This window comes from Bos indicus x Bos taurus, chromosome 16 (assembly GCF_003369695.1).
Source record: "Bos indicus x Bos taurus breed Angus x Brahman F1 hybrid chromosome 16, Bos_hybrid_MaternalHap_v2.0, whole genome shotgun sequence".
Classification (NCBI taxonomy): Eukaryota; Metazoa; Chordata; class Mammalia; order Artiodactyla; family Bovidae; genus Bos; species Bos indicus x Bos taurus.
In genome coordinates this window covers 55,018,226-55,042,539 of record NC_040091.1, presented here as the reverse complement: position 1 = coordinate 55,042,539, position 24,314 = coordinate 55,018,226, and the positions used below count along the sequence as shown (strand labels likewise).

Sequence of the window (24,314 nt, the reverse complement as noted above, 5' to 3'; positions counted from 1 at the left end):
TTTCTGTGTTTAAAAAGATGAGAACCATGGCTAAGTGAAATATCCAAGCAACTTGCAATTTTAGTTTCAGCATCCCATGCCCATGTCACACTTTCAACTAGGCTTGAACAAAGAAAAATTAAGGTAGCTATTAAAAGATCAGATTAATCTTTGAGAAATTGTGGACCAGCAGAAACATGATGACTAGAGGAAAGACAAAGTTTAAGCTGTCAATATGAATATACAGATTTCAGATATACTAAGTTCTATGCTTCATCTAGTAAAATTCTAGGCAGCTGCTACTGCTACTAAGTCGCTTCAGTCGTGTCCGACTCTGTGCGACCCCATAGACAGCAGCCCACCAGGCTCCCCCGTCCCTGGGATTCTCCAGGCAAGAACACTGGAGTGGGTTGCCATTTCCTTCTCCAACGCATGAAAGTGAAAGAAAGTGAAGTCGCTCAGTCGTGTCCGACTCTTAGTGACCCCATGGACTGTGGCCCACCAGGGTCCCCTGTCCATGGAATTTTCCAGGCAAGAGTACTGGAGTGGGGTGCCATTGACTTCTATGGCTTATAAAATTTAAGAAACAAAGATGTTTCACTGTGTTCACCCCTGGAAAAAAAAATAGCAACAACTTAACTGTGTTTATCTTTGTGTACATGCATGTGCATTTAACCGGTTTCGATTAGGAAAACCTGAGACAGAACATATTTAATTTCTGTAGTGCTGACAACAATGATGACAGCTGCTGTTGCTAACATTTACTGGACACTCTCATATGCCAGGCATTATTACAGGTGATTTATATTCATTATTGCATGTACTCCCATGAAGCAGGTTATTAACCAAGGTTCAGAGAGGTTAGGTAACATGCCCAGTACTACACAGATAACGAGACAAAATGAAAAACTAAAACCCAGATTGGTTTGACTCTGGAATGACTGAATGACTATGCTTCGCTCTCATTAGCAAACATCTCATGAAATGACAATAAGAAGGAAAAAATGTGAATTATATCTTAACACTAGATAAAATGGGAACTAGATATTGGGCAGAGTTAAGAGACAGATACACATCTATGCTCAAAAAGTGTTAATTGAATAAAGCATTTAGAAGGAAGCTTTATAGTTAAGTTCTGTTCTTGGTATTCTGTTTACATCATGACTGTTGACTTGAAGGACAACAGAAAACGTAAGCTTTTCAATCTATAACGAGATTCAAAAATATCACATAAAACTAGAAGGAAAAACTAGTAAGATTAAATTTTACAGGGATGACTTTAAAGCCCTGCAATTAAGCTCAATAAATTAACTTTCCAAGTTCCGAATATGAAAAATCTGGTTGACAAACAGTTTAAAATGACAGACCTTAAAAAGTTCACTATAAACTTAGGATGACTCTGTTGTTGAAACAGCTAAGTATATCTGGGATATATCTGGTATATATATATTTTCTTAAACTGGAATTACCAATTCATTTGAAACTATAGTTGGTGAAACAAGGCATTACTGCTACGAATAAACCAATCCCTGTGCTATGCTGTGCTTAGTTGCTCAGTCATGTCTGATTCTTTTCGATCCTGCAAATGTAGCCCGCCAGGCTCCTCTGTCCAGAGGGATTCTCCAAGCAAGAATGCTGGAGTTGGTAGCCACTCCCTTCTCCAGGATCTTCCCAACCCAGGGATCAAACCCAGGTCTCCTGCATTGCAGGCAGATTTTTTACCATCTGAGCCACCTGGGAAGCTCCCAAATACTGCAGTGGGTAGCCTATCCCTTCTCCAGGGGAACTTTTCAACCCAGGAATCAAACTGGGGTCTCCTGCATTGCAGGTGGATTCTTTACCAGCTGAGCTACTTTGTTTTATTTTCTTCATGGCGTTTATTATAATCCAAAATTACCTTACAAAGTCTTAACTTGGAATACTTTTTGTTTACCTCTATTTGCACAGAAGCCCTATGAGAGAAGAGAGTTAGTCATTCCTAATCACCACCATATTCCAAATATTTCAAACCGACTTGCACCTAAGAGGTACTCAATAAATATCTATTGAATGAACAAATGAGCAAAGTGCAGGGAAATAAAGACATTTAATCTGGGAAGAGGAGGAAGATATAAGTGCAGTTATCACATATCAAAAGACCTATATCAAAAAAGAAGATCTATTTCTGTTTTCTGCAGAAAGATGAAAGTAAAAGTTTAGTCACCAGTCGTGTACGACTCTTTATGACCCCATGGACTGTAGCCTACCAGGCTCCATCATCCATGGGATTTTCCAGGCAAGAGTACTGGAGTGGGTTGCCATTTCCTTCTCCAGAGGATCTTGCCGACCCAGGGACTGAACCCGGGTCTCATAAGATTTGGGCTCATAATTAAGAAACATCTTCTAAGTCATACAGCTGTCTAACAATGGAAAGGGCAATCTTACTGGCTACAAAACAATTCCTAGGGGTAGGAGGTTGTGTCCATAAGTTATCAGTTAACTTAAATCTATGATTTAGAGTACATTAAGAATATAATAAGATGATACACGAAGACTGAAAGAAAAGTGATCTAAGTCATTACTCAGAGATGGTATCTTGAAAGATAGTATAGAAAAAAATCAGTACAAACTGGATTCTGAATGAAATGGAGAGTGAGGAAGAAGAAAAAGTTATGATAGACTTTTGTCCAATGAGCATTTACTAAATTCAGAGTTGTGAGCTGGAGGTCTAGGAAGACACTAGGAAGGTACCAATGAAATTAATAAGAAAACAAAACACAACAAAAGGAGATGGTAGTATAAGGAACCAGTTGGCAACAATGAATTCCTTTTGTAATTGTTTGGGTTTAAAATTTTATGAGAAATCCAGAATAAAAAGGGAAAATATGTGTGACAAGATAAAGGTAGAAGGCCAGATTTGGAGAGCATCATTTGAAAATATTTGTCAAAGAATTGTACTTCAAGCCCTGAGAATGGATGAGCTTTCTGCAGAAATATTCAAAGAGAGCAATAAATTAAAGAAAGGGAGAACATCAAAATTATAGCTCTGGAAGGGCCATTTTTAAAGGCCAACTAACTGTTCATTTGTCCTTGGGAGAAGGCAATGGCACCCCACTCCAGTACTCTTGCCTGGAAAATCCCATGGGTCGTGAAGAGTCCGACACGACTGAGAGACTTCACTTTCACTTTTCACGCATTGGAGAAGGAAATGACAACCCACTCCAGTGTTCTTGCCTGGAGAATCCCAGGGACGGGGGAGCCTGGTGGGCTGCCGTCTATGGGGTCGCACAGAGTCGGACACGACTGAAGTGACTTAGCAGAAGTTCACTTAAAAATCCCAAAGGTCATTCCATCTTTGTAAAAACCTGCACCAAAATGCATTCTTAAAAATCCCCCTGCAAAATATATTCCAAACAGTAAAGATATTTGTATTAAAATCTTTCTACATTTTAAATGTAGTTATGGAATACAAATGGTAAATTTTCTTTTAGCAAATGCTATCAAATAATTAATAATTTAAATTTCTATTTAAAATAGCAAGTATTAAATTATACTTTGATTTGCTAAACAGATAAGCAGAAGGACTTAAAACACTTTTTTCCTGAATTTGTAGTTCAACACATAAGTTTAGAAAATAACATCTTATCTTCTAACAAGTCCAAAATATCTATCTGTATTATATCAAATTAAGCACTTCTCAAATGGTGAAAAAAGGTTTCTGCATTTCAATACATGCTCCAATGTTCTAAAATAGTATCTTTCTGGATCAAATTGAGACATTATAATTAATGAAATTTAATTATAAAGATCTAGTTGTTTTTTTCCAAAATGTGATTTTTGTTGTTGTTGTTATTGTTAATTCTTTTCTCAATCTTACTTAATCATAAACAAGGTTAACATAATGATTAAAATTACAGGAAAACTAGGTTTTAAAAACTGTAGAGCATCTTTGTAATTTAGCCCCAATTGGAAGACTGGAAACTACAAAATTAGTAAGTATATTGCAATTAGTAATCAGGAAGAGAAAGGAGAGGCAAATTCTTATCAAAATACTACATCACTAAACTGTTGTTTAGAAGAAATGAAAATAAGTAGTAAGGAAAGGTGTATTTCAAATAAAAGGTCTACTGCTATAAAAAATTTTTTAAAAAAAGGTCTAACCTAATCGAAGAGGCCTATATTCAGTTACTTCTATGAGCATAAAAAGAACTGAATGCCTCCCTTGGTGTATACTGTAGGAAACTGTACTCTATCGCTATCCTAAAACATTTATACTATATGTATATATGTATGTGTATGACATTTATATAAGTAAATATCAACATAACATAATGTGTAAAAAAAGTTAATATAGCTAGCCTAAGACTACTTACCCTTTGAACAGCCTCCTTGTAAGGTTGTCCTTTGGCTAGCTTCTAGGAACATGGCAGATAAACAGTTCCCTACAATCATATAAAACTTCCCCTAAATGATAAAGAACTCATTATGCCTAGACTGTGTGTACAAATAATATGGTTTAAGTTAAATATGTTTTTCTGTGGGAGTCTGGAACTTTGGTAGGTGCAAGGAAAGAATGCCTACATGACCAGTCCTGGGTAACATCCCTGAGAGTTGAGTCTTTAATTAGTTTCATTAATAGACAACATTTTGCACATGTTGTCACAACTCACTGGAGGAATTAAGTGCATACTATGTGACTCCACTGGGAGAGGACTCTTATAACCTTCTGTCTGAGTTCCTTTGCTCATTTTGCTTTATATCCTTTTGCTAATAAACCTTAACCATGAGTACAATTTACTAAATCTTATGAGTTCTTCCAACAGAACACCAAGCCTGAGGATGATCTCAGGATCAATGATAAAGACAGTTTGAGACTCTTTGATTACTAAACATTGATTTACACATTAAAGATGCTTATCACATATGCAGATGGCAAAAGCTTAATGAATGTATTGGAAGATACAGTGAAGTATCAAAAAGGCTTGAACAACTGAGCTGATTCTAACAAAATGAAATTAAGTGAGATAAGATGGTCTAGGACTATGTTTTTAAGAAACAACACAACATATGTATACCTATGGCTAATCCATATTCATGTTGGCAGAAACCAACAAAATTCTGTAAAGCAATTGTGTGTTTTACTTGCTCAGGTGTGTCCAACTCTTTGCAACCCCATGGGATGTAGCCCACCAGGCTACTCTGTCCATGAGATACCTTCAACTAAAAAATAAATAAAATTTTTAAAAAGAGGGAGGGGAAAAAAATAACACAAGCTACTATACATGTAGGAAGAAGGAACTTATAATTAAGTAGGTATGAAAAAGACTTCAGGGTTTATTGAAAATAAATCCATATATTAATATAATATATAATTAAATTAATATATATTATATAATTAATATAAACCCATATATTAAATGGTAAGATATAACTATCAAAGATTCCTAATTTACTTCTGTGCTAAATAAAAAGCATACTGTATACAAACCAAGAGTAAATAACAGCACAATTCTCCTCTGTTACTGGTCATATCACATATAGAAAATTATATTTATCCATTTAAAGAAGAATATATTACAGCACATTCATGGCAAAGCTGGTGACGAGCTCTAAAACCATATTTTACAAGGAACAGCTCAAAACTAAAAGACGACTGGAGACAGGCACAATGGTTCTACTACATATATACAAAGTTCTTGGGTAAAATAGAAATTTTAATTTTTTCCATATAATCACAAGGAAAAGAAATCAGGAAGACATTCATTCAAGTTGCATACAAATAAAAAAATTATCTAAAATTCAAAGCTACCCCAAAGACCATTTACCCTCCTTTAAAACACATGTTTGAAGCCTAAATGTCTACTTAATGTGGGTTTTGGAAGGAAGAATTCAATTAGGCAGATAGCTATATTAAATAAAACTTAAATAATCTTTCATTTCTTCTAAATACTCTTTTCCATAGCTGCTTCATGTATACTCTACTAGAAAGGCAGAGGGAAAGGATTTTGAAGTAATCTTCAGTCCCACTGCACCCTTAACTGAGTTGAGGAGAAAAGTGATAAGACTTCAAAATACAGTTAAGCCAAATTATTCAATTCAACTCAACAAATAAATGACGTACTAGAGAGCCCTTTACGTTCAGCTCAACAAAGAACTGAGGAGCCACCATGTACAGAGCGCTCTGAGGAACCAGGGCAGTGTAAAAGAATGGGGAGAAAAGCTGGACTTACAAGCATTCCCTGGCTCCTTAGACATTTATACCAGGTGTCACAGCTCCAGACTGGTAAAGCCTCTCACTTGCTTACCACAGCTCCAGTCACCACTGTGGGAATATGGTTCTGAAGGTTAGAAAAATCCCAAGTATCAAAACCAGGCCTGGGGTTCTCAACCATTAACAGCTTATGTCTTAAGGTCCACCCTCAAAGACACAGGCCTCCAAGGTGTCTGCTTGAGAAAAGATCCTCCCCCACAGCTATAACAGAGGCAGAAGAATACAAGAGGGAAAATGTTCTAAGTCTTTCTCAAACTCTAATATAGGTGGCTGTGTGACACACACAACATGCTTTCCACCAAAAAAAAAAGAAAAAAGAAAGAAAGAAAGGAAGGAAAGAATTTGAGTACCATAGTTTAAATGAGGCTCAGCAGACCCATCCCAGTTTTAAGGGTTTTAGTGTTGTTTTTCAGTGTATGGAAGATAAATACCACAAAAAACACATTAAACAAAGCAACTTCTTTCAGGGGCTCAGAGGAGATAAAGTGAAAATCAATTCTCTTAATTTACTTGTTAATGTAGAATTGCTGCTGGAAGTCTGTGGTGAAGCAGGTAGATTTATTACTATTTGAACCACCAGGGAAGCCTAAAGGTAGGCTGACAGTTGTTAGCGTGAAGGTAAACCGGCTCTCTTCTTTTAGAAAATTGTTACCATGTATAAATAATCATTTTAATAATACTAAGTATTTCTCTTTCTTAAAAATTCAAACAAAATAATACCAAAGTTTATTTATAAAATGTTCATAAAAAGTATGCAATAACATAGAAAACTGCTTAAGATATAAATAACTACATTAAAAACCCTTTACATAGAAAAAATCCTGGTCCATGGTAGAAAATGACAGGGTCGGGGGAAACAAATGAGTTTTTATATCTATGTGTTAATATTATATAGAATTATGGGTGATTTACTCTCTTTTATATCCTTTTAAATACTCCTTATATTTCCTGCTGGCTCAGACATAGTTTGCCTGCAATCCAGGAGACCCAGGTTTGATCCCTGTGTAAGGAAGATCCCCTGGAGAAAGAAATGGCAACCCATTCCAGTATTCTTGCCTAGAAAATCCCATGGACAGAAGGAAGAGCCTGGTGGGCTATACCCTATGGGGTCACAAAGAGTCGGACACAACTGAGAAACTAACACACACATATTTCCTTAAGGAATAATACTTGTTTAAAGATCAAAAATAAAAACTAAAACGAATTCTGACTGAGGATGAAAAAGGGGAATTAGCTATGTTGAAGCAATGAGAATTAGAAGAGGCAGACTATTATTCAACATAGTTTTGGAAGTCCCAGCAGGGCAATCAGAGAAGAAAAAGAAATCCAGATTGGAAAAGAAGAAATAAAACGCTGTTTGCAGACAACTTGATACTATACATAGAAAACCTTAAAGATACCACCAGAAAATCACCAGAGTTAATCAATGAAATCTGTAAAGCGGCAGAATATAAAATTAATATACAGAAATCCCTTGTATTCCTATACACTAGCAACAAAAAATCCAAAAGAAAAATTAAGGAAACAATCCCATTCACCATTGCAACAAAAAGAGTAAAATACCTAGGAATAAACTTATCTTAGGAGACAAAAGATCTGCATGCAGAAAACTACAAGACACTGATGAAAAGAAATCAAAGATGACACAAACAGATGGATACATACATTATGTTCTTGGATCTGAAGAATTAATATTGTGAAAATGGCTATACTCCTCAAAGCAATCTACAGAGTCAATGTAATTCCTATCAAATTACCAATGGCATTTTTCACAGAACTAGAAGAAAAGTTTTACCATTTTTATGGAAACACAGAGCACCCCAAATAGCCAAAGCAATCCTGGGAATGAAAAACGGAGCTGGAGAAATCAAGACTCCCCAACTTCAGATTGTACTACAAAGCTACAATCATGAAAACAGTATGATACTGGCAGAAAAATAGAAATATAGATCAATGGGACAGGACAGAAAATCCAGAAATAAACCCATGTACCTATGGTCAACTAATCCATGACAAATGTTGGAAAGACAGCCTCTTCAACAAATGGTGCTGGCAAAACTGGACAGCTACATGTAAATAAGTGAAATTAGATCATTCTTTAACACCTGACACAAAAATAAGCTCAAAATGGATTAAAGACCTAAATGTGAGACTGGACATTAAAAAACTTTTAGAGGAAAACATAGGCAGAACACTCTCTGATATAAATCGCAGCAAGGTACTATTCACTTTGTCTCCCAGAATAATGGAAACAAAACCAAAAATAAACAAATGAGACCTAATTAAACTCAATGACACTTTTGTACTATGCTGAACACTGAACATTTCCTTCCCTTTCACTTTAATAAATTTTCAAATATCCCAAGGTATCCTCTGAGACTAAAGCATCCAAACACATAGCTATATATTTAGGTCAATTCATCTTTAAAATTGGCAACCCACTCCAGTATCCTTGCCTGGAGAATTCAATGGACTGACAGCCTGGCAGGCTACACTTCATGGGGTTTCAAGAGTTGGACATAACTTAGCAACTAAACTGCCATCTTTTAAATGCATCAAGTTCTCTAATTCTTCAGTCTATTCCATTTTTCCTTTTTGTTTTTCCAAAACAAAAAATTGTTTTGCAATCTCTCCCTCAAATTCTAGAAATTAGATAGTCTGCCCCTTAGCCTGCTTCCCACAATTCAATAAATTATTCTCTGGACTTAAAAGCATCCAGGAGTATCTGCAGAACCACAATTTATGTCACATAAAACATAAACAAATATTTATTGTCCTGATTTATTGATACAAAAATGCAAACATAACCAGCTAATTCAGATTTCAATAATTTGAATTTTGCAATGACTCATCTTGAAAATCTTTTTAATGGGTACCATAAGTTAAATGATCAAAATTTTCACAAAAACCTTAAATGTTTAAAACAACAAACTTTTCAAACAATTCAGTAAAATTAAGTTATATTCAGTTGATGCATACACTAGAAACTAAGGAAACAGTTCATCTAAGGACATTTATAAGGCAATCCTGTGTTAGCCTAATTAGAGTTCCTTTAATTTTTCTATAACCACATTATTTCACTGAAACAAAACTGAATTATACATTAACAGGGTTTTATGTAAAAATATCACTAATTCAGACTGCTCTCTCTGATTCCCTGAGTACAATTTTTTAGACTATACACAACAAAGCACTTCATAAAGCACGGTAGCCAGAAATATCAAGACCTTTTCTATCAGTAGGTTCAGAAAAAAACATCCTATTATGACTTCAACAACACTGCAAATCCATTATAAAGAATATTTAGAATATAAAGTGAACAGCTATGACATGTTTACTTTTCAAATGCGGATATATATATATATATATATATATATATGTACTAGTGTTTTTGACAATTCTTCATCATTAAGAAGGGGGCAACAGAGGACAAGATGGATGGATGGCATGATCAACTCAATGGATGTGAGTTTGAACAAACTCCAGGAGATAATGAAGTACAGGGAAGCCTGACATACTGCAGTCCATGGAGTCACAAAAAGTTGGACATGATCTGGTGACTGAACAACATCATCATCATTAAGGTTATAGTTTTTAAATATATAACTGCTGCTGCTGCTGCTGCTAAGTCACTTCAGTCGTGTCCGACTCTGTGTGACCCCATAGACGGCAGCCCACCAGGCTCCCCCATCCCTGGGATTCTCCAGGCAAGAACACTGGAGTGGGTTGCCATTTCCTTCTCCAATGCATGAAAGTGAAAAGTGAAAGTGAAGTTGCTCAGTCATGTCCAACCCTCAGCGACCCCGTGGACCGCAGCTTTCCAGGCTCCTCCGTCCATGGGATTTTCCAGGCAGGAGTACTGGAGTGGGGTGCCATTGCCTTCTCTGAACACTGCTCAATTCAGTTTACATATCTCTCAATAAATTCAGCAGATGTTTTTAAACTGTTGTGTTTTTTAAAAAGATAGGTAAATTTTATGACCCTCTATGGATAAGAAATTTCTTTAAGAAATTAGCAGTGCTGAGAATACATCTCATTAAAATTTTCCATGACCTCAAAATCCCACCTTCAATATACAATTAAAACTTCATATGGAATTTTTCCTGTATTAACTAAGTCAGTCCTCATTTTCTACTCAATGAAAAAGGGTCAGATCCCTTAACAACCAGCCATCCATAAATACATTATTCAAGAACTTTATCACAGGCAAAAACGTTGCTGCACAAGGTATACGGTCAGTACTATCTTTGTCTGGCTACGTGATCTTGTGAGGGTCACTTAAAAATCTTATCTCAGATTTCTACATGTAAAATGAGATAGGGTTTACTCACAGGAGCTTTTAGAATACATTTAATTCATAATGCCAAGGGCATTATACATGTTCAAAAGCATTTTAAGCTTTCTCAAAACTTAATTTCTTAACACATATGACAGGAGAGGCAAGTACTTGTCTCCAATCTCCTCTATGCACACAGAATCATTTGAATATATCCCATATTAACATTCCCAAACTAAGACATCACTGGTAATCTCAACAAAGAATGTTACCTCAAATCCTAATAAGTTTTCTATTTAAAAAATATGTGTACCTTTAACTATAGCAAAAGTAAACACTCTGCAATGACTGCAAATTGAAAGCAGAGGGATTTTTTCTCAGCCTGTAACAGGTGCTTCCCTGGTGGCTCAGTGGTAAAGAATCTGCCTTCCAATGCAGGAGACATGGGTTTTGATCCCTGGATCAGGAAGATCCCCTGGAGAAGGTAATGGCAACCCACTCCAGTATTCTCACCTGGGATTCCCATGGACAGAGGAGTCTGGTGGGCTACAGTCCATGGGGTTGCAAAAGAGTTGAACATGATTTTTAAGCATTATAACAAATACACATATATCCACATGCACACACCTTTTTATCTTGTCCCATAAATAAATGCTACCACAAAATGTTCTGGACTTCAAAATCTATAAATGTATATCAAGGTATAGCCCTCTAATAAATTTAAATTTTTTGTTAAATTTTAAGTATTAAATCACATATAGAAACTGAGAAGATAGAGCTGATAAGTCGTGCTGATGACTGAAATAACAGAAGCCATTACAAGACCCATTTAATAATAATATATTCTAAACATAAATCTTCAAAATGTACTTTTCCACAGTTATCTCCAAGTAAATATACCTAAAAATCCAGTAATCTTTTGAGATCTTGGAGTGCAAGAAGTTAAATGCATATTTATTTGTAATTTTCCTTAAATTTGAAAATCTAATTTATGGCAAGAACATTTCACAAAAACCTACATATACATTACACAGAAGTTGTTTTCTTACAAATAAGAAATTATAATTTGCAATTGGCAAGGAATTCTAAAGACAAAATTTTGAAACTTTTTCTTGCCAAAATAATCACAAGAAAAATCCAAATACAATTTAACTTGTTAAAATATTAAAACAAGAACTTTATGATTTTTTTAACCTATTGTTCACAAATTATCTTTTAACCTTGGCAAAACCTATCATTTATAGTGCCAATTTTACAAATACCATTTTTAATTACAAAACCTGTGGAGGAGTTAATGAAATAATTGTGAAGAAGCTATTTATTATTATAAAATGTATACTCTAAAAATACCTATTTTAAACTTCAGACTTTATTAGGAATATAAGTAAATGTTTTAAAACTGTATGTTACACAGAGTATATGCATGAACACTTGCTCCTGTCAGGCATAACCTCAGACAAATGCACAGGTCATTTCTTGCTACAGTCTGCACTGCATTCAAAGACACATTTTGAATTTTAAAGAACAGACTATATAACTTTGTCCTTGATTTTTTTTAATGTGTGGGCCTTCCACTGAAAATAATGTCATCACTTTGAATTTATAGAGTATATTTGAGTAGTTTTAACCAGCATCAACATCATTTCCACTTGCTTAAGTAGAAAACATAAAATAAAATTGGAGTCAGATTTCTAAACTCAAAGAGAAACGTGATTTATTTTGCATAAAGGAGCATTTGGGGAAATTTCAGAATTTAAGGAAAAAATTCCATCCAATAAATTCTATCTCTATACTTTATGTTGCTTCTTGATACTTATCACCTGCATATTTTGAAATTTTACAATCTCCAAAATTAATTTGATCCCATTTATGACAGTGAAGATATTGATATCATATATGCCTTAAACACCCATCAGACATAACCATCTCCAGCTGAATTTATTACTCTGATTTTCTTCACCATAATAGGGAATCGTATGTGAAAATAAAATAAAAGTTATCATTAAAAAGTTACAGATATGATCTTTGGGGATGGGGGTGCTAAAAAACAGAATCTTGCCTATCTGTGAAATAGGCAGCTAACACATAAGCTGGACTCCACTTCCCTAATGCAAGGTCATCCTTCTGTTATTTAAAGATGTGAAAAATGCATTTTAAAATGTATTAATGGTGCATTTTTTTAAAATGGTGCATTAAAAAAATGTGGTAGGTAACAGAGATACATTTTAGATTCAGCAAATAACACTTAAAAATGATTATGCTGAAGCAAAATTATATAAAGAACATCTAATATCAAAGAAAGGCATCAAATGTCTCTGAAAATTTTACATGTAATAACAAATATTATACAAGTCAGAAACTACATAAACTCTTTAAATGAAAATTGTATTGATACAAAATTTGCTAATGTTACCTGTAAAATCAACAAATCTACTGTGAAACATCAAAATAGTTTTTAAACAGCACACTTAACAAGACAATTTTTCCAATTATAAAAGAAGTAAAGGTTCACTATAAAAAATTTTTAAACAGTATTAATAAAGAAGGAAAACCTAATCACATCACTTTTAATATTTTTAAAGAATTGTTACACTATTAAATAAAGGTAAAATATTTTAAATTATAGAGCAAAACTAGCACTGGATAAAACTGCTGCCTCTAGATTTTGTTATTCATTGAAGTGTTAAGGAAATTTCCTCCCTTGCTTATCTTCTAAGAAGACTTTCCTGAGGAATAGATATTAAATTTTGTTGAATAATTTTATAGCATCTGCAGGAACAATTATGTTGCTTTTCTCCTCTGACCTATTACTAATGGACAATATTAATAAATTTACTATTAATAAGTGAAAAAAAAACTTACGTTTATAAGAAACACTGAAAGGAGGATTATTTTTTCTCTTCAAATCATTTTTCCTCAATGTCCACACACTGGGTTGTTGATTTACAACTTTCTACACATCCTTCCTAATCTTAAAGTTTTACTCAGGGAAAGGAGCAACTGTTGGACCCTACACATCAGAACAGAGCATCAACTCAGTAACAAAGGCTCCTGTGCACTGTGACGGTCCTTCCTGGACAGAAGGATGCTATGCTCAGCACATTACACAAGCAAATTCCCCACATCTTAATTTCCTCTGCTTATCACACATTTATATCGTTTTCACATCTAATGATTACCTTCCAGGGTAGGGAGAGACAGAGGAAAGTCATTTAAGGCAACAACTTCATTTCTAATTTTATATAATAAATGATATAAAGAGAGCAACTCTACTTATAATCTTTGTTTCTTCCAGGTAATACGTTTATGACAAAATACCTTAAATTCCAAGTTAGTACACAAGGAAAACTAAAATGCAAAGACAAATGGCAAGGTACTCAACAATGCTTTCCTACTACTGCCAATCTGATGAAAGAAAAATGTTTAAGGATGTTGTTTTAAATATATAACTAATATAATTTTTGTATTTACTATATTCAATAAAGTGTTAGTCGCTCAGTCGTGTCCAACTCTTTTGCAACCCTATGGACTGTAGCCCACCAGGCTCCCTGTCAGTGTAATTCTCCAGGCAAGAATACTGCAGCAGGTTGCCATTTCCTTCTCCAGGAGATCTTTCCAACCTAGGGATCAAACTCAGTCTCCCGCATTGTAGGCAGATTCTTTACCAGCTAAGCCACCAGGGATGTAGGTTAATCTCAGAGTCATCCTGTCTCGTTTCATCGTCTGCTTGCTGGATACCTTTCATCTCCAATGATGTCTTCATGAACAACTATTTCTGGGAAAAGAGCTTTCAGAAATTAAGGAAGCTTTCTACATTTAAAAAAATCTGGTGGTTTAGTCGCTAAGTCATGTCCGACTCTTGTGACCCCACCGACTGAAGCAGCCAGGTTCCTCTGTCCATGGGATTCTTCAGGCAAGAAAACTGGAGTGGGTTGCCATTTCCTTCTCCAGGGGATCTTCCCAACCCAGGAATCAAACCCAGGTCTCCTGCACTGCAGGCAGATTCTTTACCACCTGAGCTATGAGGGAAGCCTGGGTTTAGGCCAAATTCAAGTTTAACAGATTTGGCAAAAAAAAAAAAAAAAAAAAAATGTCATTTTATATAACTCTAAAGTGTTCTAAAATACAACTTCCTTATCAGAATCAGTAATCTTTAACTCGTGATAGCAATAAATATGGCAGCCACAAAGACAATAAAACAGCAGCTACCACAATTCGAACACTTTATCTCATTTAATCTTTAAATCCAGCCTACTAGGAAGGTACAAGTCTCTGGATCTTTCTGATCCAGATGAGAAAACTGAAGACTTGGAACATTTAGTATCTTACCTAGGGCTAAACAGCTTATGAGGGCTAGGGTTTCAGTCCAGGCTTCACAAACTCATAGGTTACAAAGCCTTATGACATTATATAACTTTAGAAACAACTCCACAGGTAACAGAACATTTAGAAATAGACTACAGCATTATTGTTTGGCTGCCATCTATAACCAAATTGGATAATTACCACAGAATACAGTATAGTGGTAAGAATGATGGTTATGCTTTCCATTCTTAAAACATATTCACCTTAAAAAGGCAGAATAGTTTCAAAATAAATATTATCTTATAACAAAACACATATTAAGTCAAAAGGAAGTTAAGTGGCTTATCCTGGCATTGCCCACAAAACTTTAAAATAAGTGAAGAATCTAAACCAAGGACTTGCCTTCTAGAGGCTTTCCTTTCAGCCTATAACAAAGCTTTCCTTCTCCACCCTTTGTCTTCAAAAAAATTACTAAAAAATTTATAGAGACTTGGAAAAGATATGCAATGAAAACTTAACAGAAATGAACAAAAGGACTATCAAGGGACTGTCATGCGCCAGGGTTTCAGTTTGATTAAAGACTAAAGCACTAAGTGTGGGCTTATCAGATTGCTATTTTAATAAAAGAGAGTTTTAAGATCAAGGAAAAAGATATCACAAGGAAAGAACTGAAGCAAAGATTTAGGTGAGGGGAAAAAAATAAAAAACTCAAACAAGCTTTGCAGGGAAAAGGTAAAGACAGAGGTACAAAGTTTGAAGGCTGTGGGGGGAAAAGGCAGGGTAGCAAAATGGTTATGTGAGTGTGGACGAACCTCTACCACTGACCACTGAACCTTGGATAAATCGCTTTTCTTTGGCTTTCCCATCTTTAGTATGGGGATAAAAACAGTAGCTATCTCCAAGGGTTGCAGTGAGAATTAAAAGTTATCACATACGTAAAACTTCACTGTGCCTGGCATATAATTATTAACTAGCATGAGGAAAAGCAAAAAAGAAAAAATGCCATAAACACAGCCTCAGGTTTTCATTACAAAGGATGTATGAAGTCTTTTCTAACTATACTTACATACCAAACTAAAGGAATCAACATCTGATTCCCAAATAACACACACAATGTTGAAGTTTCTATTTATATCACTCAACTTGAAAGTTAGTATTATGTTTCCTCAAACTTTATTTTCCTTAAACTGGTCTGAACTCAAAGGCACATTTCAACTTATCCAAGATGTCACTGGCAAACGAATGAGAATCAATGTAAACAACCCAAACCACAAAAATGTGAAATAAATTTTTGATTTCCCAACAGTAACCTCTTATTCTAAATGTTTTATTAAACTGAAGCAACTGAAGCAAAGTCTGATTTTCAATATGTAGAATACTGTTTTATTCTTTATTTTAAACCTTTCTTACATGTTTAAAAATATACAGGGGTTCAGAACAACCTCAATAAAACAATGACATTTCTTTTACTAAAGGACCTCTTAAGTCAAACCACCAGTGTGCAAACATTGTTGGCTTCCAATTTGAAGAGTCATAGGCACATTTCACCATATGCATTTCATAAAATAATCAAAAATGCTGAGAATACTCAGTAGTTTGATATAAATTTTAAAATATCTGACAGGAAACTTAAGGTTAAAAAAAAAAAAGTAAGATTTAGATGTTTTAGCACTTACACCTGCTTCACTATTAATTTCTCAAATGCCATTTTGCTACATCTAAACCCCTGACAATTTATTACACAACTCCATATAGCACACAAAAAATTAAGTTAATTTAATCTCTGAATGGGAAAATAGATCATTACAAAAGAAAATACTGACAGTTCTTACCTGTTATTTGATAATTAAGTATACTTTATTCTCAGCATCTCTAGGAATAAAGCTTGGTCTAATAGAAACACCTAATTAACAACTAACAAAAGTATTTTTCTATTAAAAGACGTTTTTATATATTTGTGTCCAATGTTGACGATTTAAGCAACAGTGATCTATATAGTGTGCTAAGAAGACATTAGGCACAGATCACATAATGTAATTTACATGTTCTTTGTTGTAAAAAATATAGTATGTGCAAATGCATTATCATACAAATTTTAGTGGACCACAACAGTAAGCTTTGCAGACCTAACATAAAAAGGCTAATATTTTACTCTTTAAAAAAAAAGGTGGAACACACCAAGTAGCTTTAAGAGCAATATCCCACTTCTGAGTGAGTCCTCTGCATTTGCATTGTGAATTATCTTAAAGAAAAACAAAGCTTAATTATAGGCCCCCCGAGAAAGGACACCACTTTGGGCACATGTATTATTTCAAAAGCAACTAAATAAAAATGTTTCCCAAACCCATTAAAAAATACTTAACACAATATCTTAAACAATATATAGAATACTTTTTTAGAAGGAATAAGCCATTCAACATTATGACTTTTATATAATAGATTCTTTCATTAGCTAAGACACTTCTGGCTTAAGGTACCAAAGGATGCAGATAAAGAAAAATGGAGGAAAAATAATAGCAGGCTGTTAGAAAGGCGGAGGGAGCATACATTTACCCAGAAGAAACAAACAAACGAAAAAACTGTTTCTTCACTGCAGAAATTTGTGCTACGGATATAAAAACACAAGCATAAGGGTTGTGTGGCAGGTAATAAAATATAATGCTTGCTATGCATCCTCCATGGAGGGACCTTTTAGGGACTGCAGATTAGTGAGTTTAGAAGTACACTTTGATGCAAAAGGTTATACTTTACCACATATAAAATATGTAGCATTTTTCTATAAAGGGCAATTTATGTAAGTAATTCCACAAACACAGAAGAGAGTGAGAGAGACAGAGAGAAAGAGAATGAGAGGCAGAGACAGAGGAGAGAGTCCAGTCAGAAAGAGAGAGAGAGACAGAACGCCAGGGGCTTCGCTCATGCCCTGTGGAAGATCTGAGGTACTTTTCCATCCTCAGAGCTTCACTTTTCCTAGTACTGCATATTTATACTCACACACCACAATTATCTCATGAGATTACCCTCTATATATATTTAGGTTTTTTTTTTTTCCAGGAAAAAGAAAAAAAAAAAAAGAAACGTTTAGTCCCTTCCTCTCATAGTCAACTATTCAAGTAAATATTTCTCTAGTGGCAAATTTCCAGATGAAGCAAGGATACAATCCAAAACTACTGTCAGATTACATGTGATTTACTGTGGAGTTTTCTTCAAATGGAGCAGGAATTAGCCCGTTTCCTAGGTTTGGGGTCTCGTGCTTCCTTATCCTTGACACACATACAAGATGTACACATTGTCTCAGACAGTCTTCGGAGGCCTAGCCGGAAAACACTGTTGGAGAGGCTGTATATAACACAGTTACAAAAACTATTACTTATAGCCAGCCAGGTGGTTAGGAAGGACAGTGTTGGATTGTCCAAGACCCGGGAGCTTTCTAGAAGAAAGTAGATGATATAAGGGAGCCACAGCATGTAAAACACACTGGTTATCCGGAACAAAACCATGGCGTAGCGACGATCAGGGCTATGCCCGGCGTCTCCGGAGGCAGCCGCTTCATGGCTCGGGAATCGGGCCCTCCGGTCATTTATCTCTTTGGTGTGCTGCCGGCAAATTTTGAAAATGTGGAAGTAAGTGAAGCAGACAACCAAGGCAGCAGGGGCATAAAGTAAACAAACAATAAAGCCGGTAAAATAGGCACTGGTGAGCCAAGAGGTGGCACACCATTCAAAAATGTCACCGTGGTAACCAGGTTTCCCCCAGCCAAAAAAGGAAGGCAAGAAAATTAGGCAAGAGTAGATCCAGATTAAAATAATGCAAATTCTCAGGCGACATGGGGTGACCAGTTGATTGTAGGACAGAGGCTTGGTGATGGCAAGATAGCGATCCACACTGATGCAAGCAAGACATGCCATAGAAACACTTTTCAGTACTGAGATGATATATCCAAAAACCTGGCAAGTCAGTGACTCGTGGATACCTGTGGAGTAGTGGAGAAGTGAGAGAGTAGGAACCAAGCAGCTAACTCCAACAAAAAGATCAGCATATGCCATTGTTTGAATGAAATAGCTGGTCGTATAGTGGTGTAAAAGTGGAGCACAGTGAAAAACAAAGATGACCGTTAAATTCCCAGCAATGATGAGAAATGTCAGCAAGACAATGACAATTGTCTCGAAGATGCATACATCCACCGCACTGTAGTGGCCAAATCCAAGTGGGCAGGAGTGACGTTCAGACACATTCAAAATGCCACTGCTCGTGTTCAGGATCCTCCATTCAGTCCACCTGGAATCATTCATGGCTTGGAATTAAAAGGACCTGCAGCCTTAGCTACAGCAAGCAGGTGCCCTGCCTAGCATCTGCTAAACTCTGCCCAGGAGTGTCTCAGCGTCAGCTTCGGCAGACAGTGGCAGTGCTTCTGTCACAGCTGAGCATCCCGGGGAGTACTCAAGTCTCTTCATCAGCCTCGGTGCAGCAGTAACACACCTCAGCTTTGGGGGGGGAGGAAGAGGAATAAGCTAGAAAGGAGGTGAAAAACAGGTCACCAATTAGCTTCCTCCGATGCTTTCAAACAACTTTTTGCAGACACAAGGCACTTCTAGAGAAAATGAACTTCTTAATGATATCTTGCACTATGAAAAATTAAATCTGTAAAAGGAAAAAAGCAATTGCCAAGGAAAGAAAAGCTCCTGTGGGCCATTAGTTCTCTTCAGAAAGGTAGTTTCTTAGGGATCAACTAGGAAGAACGAGGAAGAAAAAAAAAGTCCTAAATAGTAACTAAATAGTCCTAAACAGGTTTCCTGTTTCATCTGTCAGGAGAAATGGATTCAAATTTTAGAACTTAATTAAAATCACAAATTTGGTTGGAAAGCTAAGAAAAAGTTCATTGGGCTAAATAGTGTCTTTAGGTTCAGTTCAGGGTTTGATACTGGTGGGTCAACTTTATGATCCATTTCTCTCTCTTTTATCTCAAAAGCTAAGAATCCCCTTCTCCAACAAGATTAATTCTAAAAGATTCATCTCTATTGGGGCACAAAGGAGCAGAAGAGAGGTAACAGACTCCAGACTGCCCTATAACTCTCATGAGAGGAAGAAAAAAGCATCCTTCCAATAAGGAAGATAATACACAATGGGTCAACACTGAAAAAATAGAAAAACAAACTTCTGAAAGTTTTAATTCTGCATGCATTTTTTAAGCATTCAGATGAAAACAGTTTTAGTCCATTACAGTTAATGATGCTACCACCAGGACTGTAATTTATATCTTTTCCTTTTCAAAAGGAAAGCAAAATCATTTTTGCTATTAATTCAGCATCAACAACTGAAAATAACCTTCATTATCTGATACGCCACCTTCCTTATAATGGAGCATGATCGTAAAATATATAGCTCAAAGTTAATTCTCACCTTTGCAACCACATCTCTCTCTCACAAATATATGTAAATATATATAAAATTTAGACAATAGAAACTTTCCTATATGCTCTGAACTTCTGACTAGAACTGCTACCATTATTTATTATTTAGGTATTTCTAGTAGGCTTTATAGTCTATATTGCTGTATCTTTTCTGTTTTCTTTAAATGATTAATACATTAAATCATTATTTCGACTAAATCTTTTCAAAGTAAAATATTACCTTGTCTGTTATATTTGCAGTTCTATAGCAGCCATATGTTAAGAAAATGTCTCTTCTATTTCTGTACTCTATTTTGAGCAAGTGCTCAATCAGTACAGGGGCCATTAGGTAGGTTATAAGATGTTCTTGTTTTAAAATACTTCTAAAGCATCGAGATGAGTTTAAATCCTAGGGTTTGAAATACTGAAAGATTGGCAGGATAGAATCCATCCAAAAGGCTTCCAAGGTCATTCTGATATCAGGTTAGCATTTGTCAAAAGTCTTTTTTAAAGTACAGGCATTTCAGAGACTCTCCTGTCAGTCTTTGTTATCATACCTTTTGAAGAAATACCATGCATTAGAAATAAAAACATTTCCTTCAGGAACAATGCAGGAGCTTAATAGAAAGCATTCTTCTCAAAGTTATTTTCTTGTGCACCATCAGGTCATCCAGGGAAGTCTTTCTTCTTTCATAATAATATCCACAGGATATTCCTCCTTGTACATTCCTAGTTTCACTTATCACAAAATAGTTTTCTTAGTACAGGAATAAAACAATGCTTCTCACCTACATTCACTCTTTATCAGCTGCTAGGCTGGGCTGCTTGATTCAGAAGTCCAATTTACTGTGATGCAGTTACCGAGATGCTGTCAGTATATTCTTCACAATCTCTCACTGCCTGCACCTGAGCCGAAGCCCTGCTCCTCCTCCTCCTCACCCTGAGCTGATGCAGAAGAACTCACCATCAGAAAGGTGACTCGGTCCTCCTGCCCCAGTCAACAGCACAGCCAATGGCCACTGCAGCTGAAACTGTCACTAGGTAACAGTTGCCAGGCACATGCAGGCTTATAGACTTAAACTCGGCAAGCTCCGATCAAGATTGACAAAAGAAGACAATGGAACTGACCGACGCTTATAACATATTAATGACATGTATGAATGTCTAGAGGTATTGTCCTTATAGCATGTGTAAAGATTATTTTCTATGAGCAGGACAGGAAAAAGACCCTAGGATGCACCTTTAAACCCTGTAGAGAAACTACCACAAGGTACTATGACACTAAAAAGTCAGCAGTAATCTAATGCTCATTGGCAGAAAAAACTTATTAATTATTAAAAATCATCTAAGTCTTCATGAACTCAAGTGACAGAGCAACTATTTTTATTCTCTAAAATATATTATATTTTGATTAATAGAAGTTACTTTATAATCTTTCCAACCTCTGCCACACCCACACTAAACTGCTGAATCTGATGTACTTAACTGTACAAAGCATTGGAACTAATACTTCTATACTAAAATCTACTAGCTGGACTATTTAAGGTCAAATATTACCTCAGAAAAGTAGACATTAGAAATACACAGAATGACTGCTTAGTTCACTTTTTATCCTAATAGAAAAAAGAATTAAAGAGTCAAAGAACTTTTTCATATATTTCTTGAGCTACTCATACCCAAGTAAGAGGAAAGCTAATTTATAAGCTCATTTACATAATAGATATTTAAAACCATTTCCACTTATTTTGACTTACTATAGACAAACATTCCCAACTTTAAAAATATTTCTTATAGGGTCAGCAACTTTCTTAAAAGTGATTTAGAATTAATTTATACATTATTTCAGAATTGAATCAGGAAATTTAAGATGAAAACGGATAACCAACATTTAGAGCATATTCTATGTGCCAAACATTATGCTATATGCTTTACATTTTTTTCTCAGTAAAAATACTAAATCCATATGAAGTAGATACCCATCATTATCATCTTCCAAAGGAAGAGAGTGGGTACCTAGAGAAAGTAAGTATAATTTGCTTACTAACAGTCATGAAACTAGGAAGGAAACAGGTCAAAATTGTCATTCTTAAAACCATTTTGATGAACCCCTCCCTCATTCTCTTTGTTTTCCACTTAGAGCAGCTATTAATAAAATGTCTAAGAACAATTATTTTCGGATTTAAAAAATTATTTATAAACCACAGGACCCTATTTTTTCCTTAATTTTTAACTAACTTTCAGGAAGACCGTATCATTGCTAAAATCTTCATGAGGTTAGGTGAAATTAAGAAACCACATTTCTCATTACCAGAAAAATTTATAAAATAAGTTAGAATAACAATCTTAGAAAGAGTACCATACTAAGATTTGAAAGTAAATTTTGTAAATATTTTTAAATTATCAAAGTATGACAACACATTTACCAGAGACTTGGAAAATACAGAAAAAAGTCACATACAGTTCTACTCTATATTACAACTATTTTTAAGTAGATAAATTAAATTTTTAATTGGCATTTCAATATCAAACTATCAAAAATTAACAGAAGAAATTAGAAAGCAGAAGTATATAGTAGATCTGAAAAGCAGTATGAACCTATTCAACATAATTAAGATATATACAATTTTCATACAATAGCAAGGTAAAAAAGTTCCCATTGACGATAAACCAGAAGACACCAGAACATATCTAGGGACATAAAACAAGGTGCAAAAATTTCATGGTCTAAAGGTACTGCAATTATACAAAGTCTGTTCTGTTATCTCTGTGGAATTATGTTAGAAACCAATATCAAAAGCTATTTGAAAATAACCCACGTACTTTCAAGTGCAATGTGACATTTACCAAGAGAGATCGCTGACCTAGTCACTGAAAGCCTCAAGAAGGTTAAAAGACTGAAAAAGCACAGAGGGTGATTGCAGAAGAAAGCATTTAAATGAGAAATTAATATAAAAGCTAGAAAAGTTCTATTTTACAGGGAAGCATTTTGACTTTTAGGGACACATAAAACCATGAAAAGCAAACAAGATTTGGCTTAACTAAAACTTTCTTTCACAATAATAATAAATATTCAAAATAAAAGTTATAGATGATAAATATTCATGACTGTAGACAGGTCCTACATTCCACATAAAGAGTTAAATATGAAGGTTTCTGACAAAAACACTGAGAAATAAAATATTACTAATTATTAAAGTGGCTTCATCTAAAAAAATCTTTAAAAAATCATTTTAAAAGTATACACTATACATTATTTTTCAAGTTTTGAATCATAATATTTTTAAAAAATCAGAGAAATGACCAAAATGTCACTTACAGATATTCAAATACTAGATCACTTTGACCCATTTATTTCCAACAAATAATCACTGGTAGAGACTTACATCTAAGAAAAATACAAATAATCCCTAGTTGTACATGCATTCAAAGGTATATGATAATATGGGAGGGAGAGTTCAAGGAGCAATAGATTTGACCCACCAAGCTTCCTTCTTTTCTTCTACCAACTTCAAAAAATCAGCTTCAGGAGTTCTGACAAGGTAATTTTCTTCTTTTCTGAGACTGACTCTTACTACTAGCCCCTCACTTTCTTTCCCTTCTATTCTTTTTTTCTGAACTGATTATAAGAGAAACTAATTTATAAAGTGAAGCTCTAATAACAACAGCACTAATAGCATATATTTACACAGCTCATTACATAAAGCACTCTGTTTTTATATTATGCATAATTCTCTTCATTTTAAGGGTCATTATATGTTTTATTACTGCCATTCTTATTAGTCATTATCAACCACCCCCCTCTCCTTTCAACTTATGAATCATTATTTGGGATTACTTCAGAATTATTTCTAACAACTAAAAGTTAGAACTTCTTGAGATGATACATCACAGATGTTTAATTTTTCATTCATACCTTATATATGTTTTATATGTTCAACCTTTGTACATATAAAATTCAAATATGAATCAATATTTCATTAGACATCTAAGCAACTACTCAATCGGGGTTAAACAGCAAAAGAAGAGAGAACCATTAGCCACTGGTGGTAAACAGCATAAACAATAGGCAATGATTATCAAGGAGAAATGCAAAACCAATACTGTGGGAGGAAAA

At 34.9% G+C, this 24,314-nt stretch overlaps 2 protein-coding genes across 3 annotated transcripts in view; both read right to left on the bottom strand.

Moving 5' to 3' along the window:
* RABGAP1L (RAB GTPase activating protein 1 like) overlaps positions 1–24,314 on the bottom strand; it is a 740,636-nt gene that overhangs the window by 456,712 nt on the left and 259,610 nt on the right. The window lies entirely within an intron of this gene.
* GPR52 (G protein-coupled receptor 52) lies at positions 16,171–22,544 on the bottom strand. Its single transcript, XM_027565391.1, has 2 exons — positions 20,442–22,544; positions 16,171–19,321 (listed from the first exon to the last, which is right to left on the bottom strand). Exon 2 carries the CDS (start codon positions 19,100–19,102, stop codon positions 18,017–18,019), a length of 1,086 nt encoding a protein of 361 aa, XP_027421192.1. The 5' UTR covers positions 19,103–19,321; positions 20,442–22,544; the 3' UTR covers positions 16,171–18,016.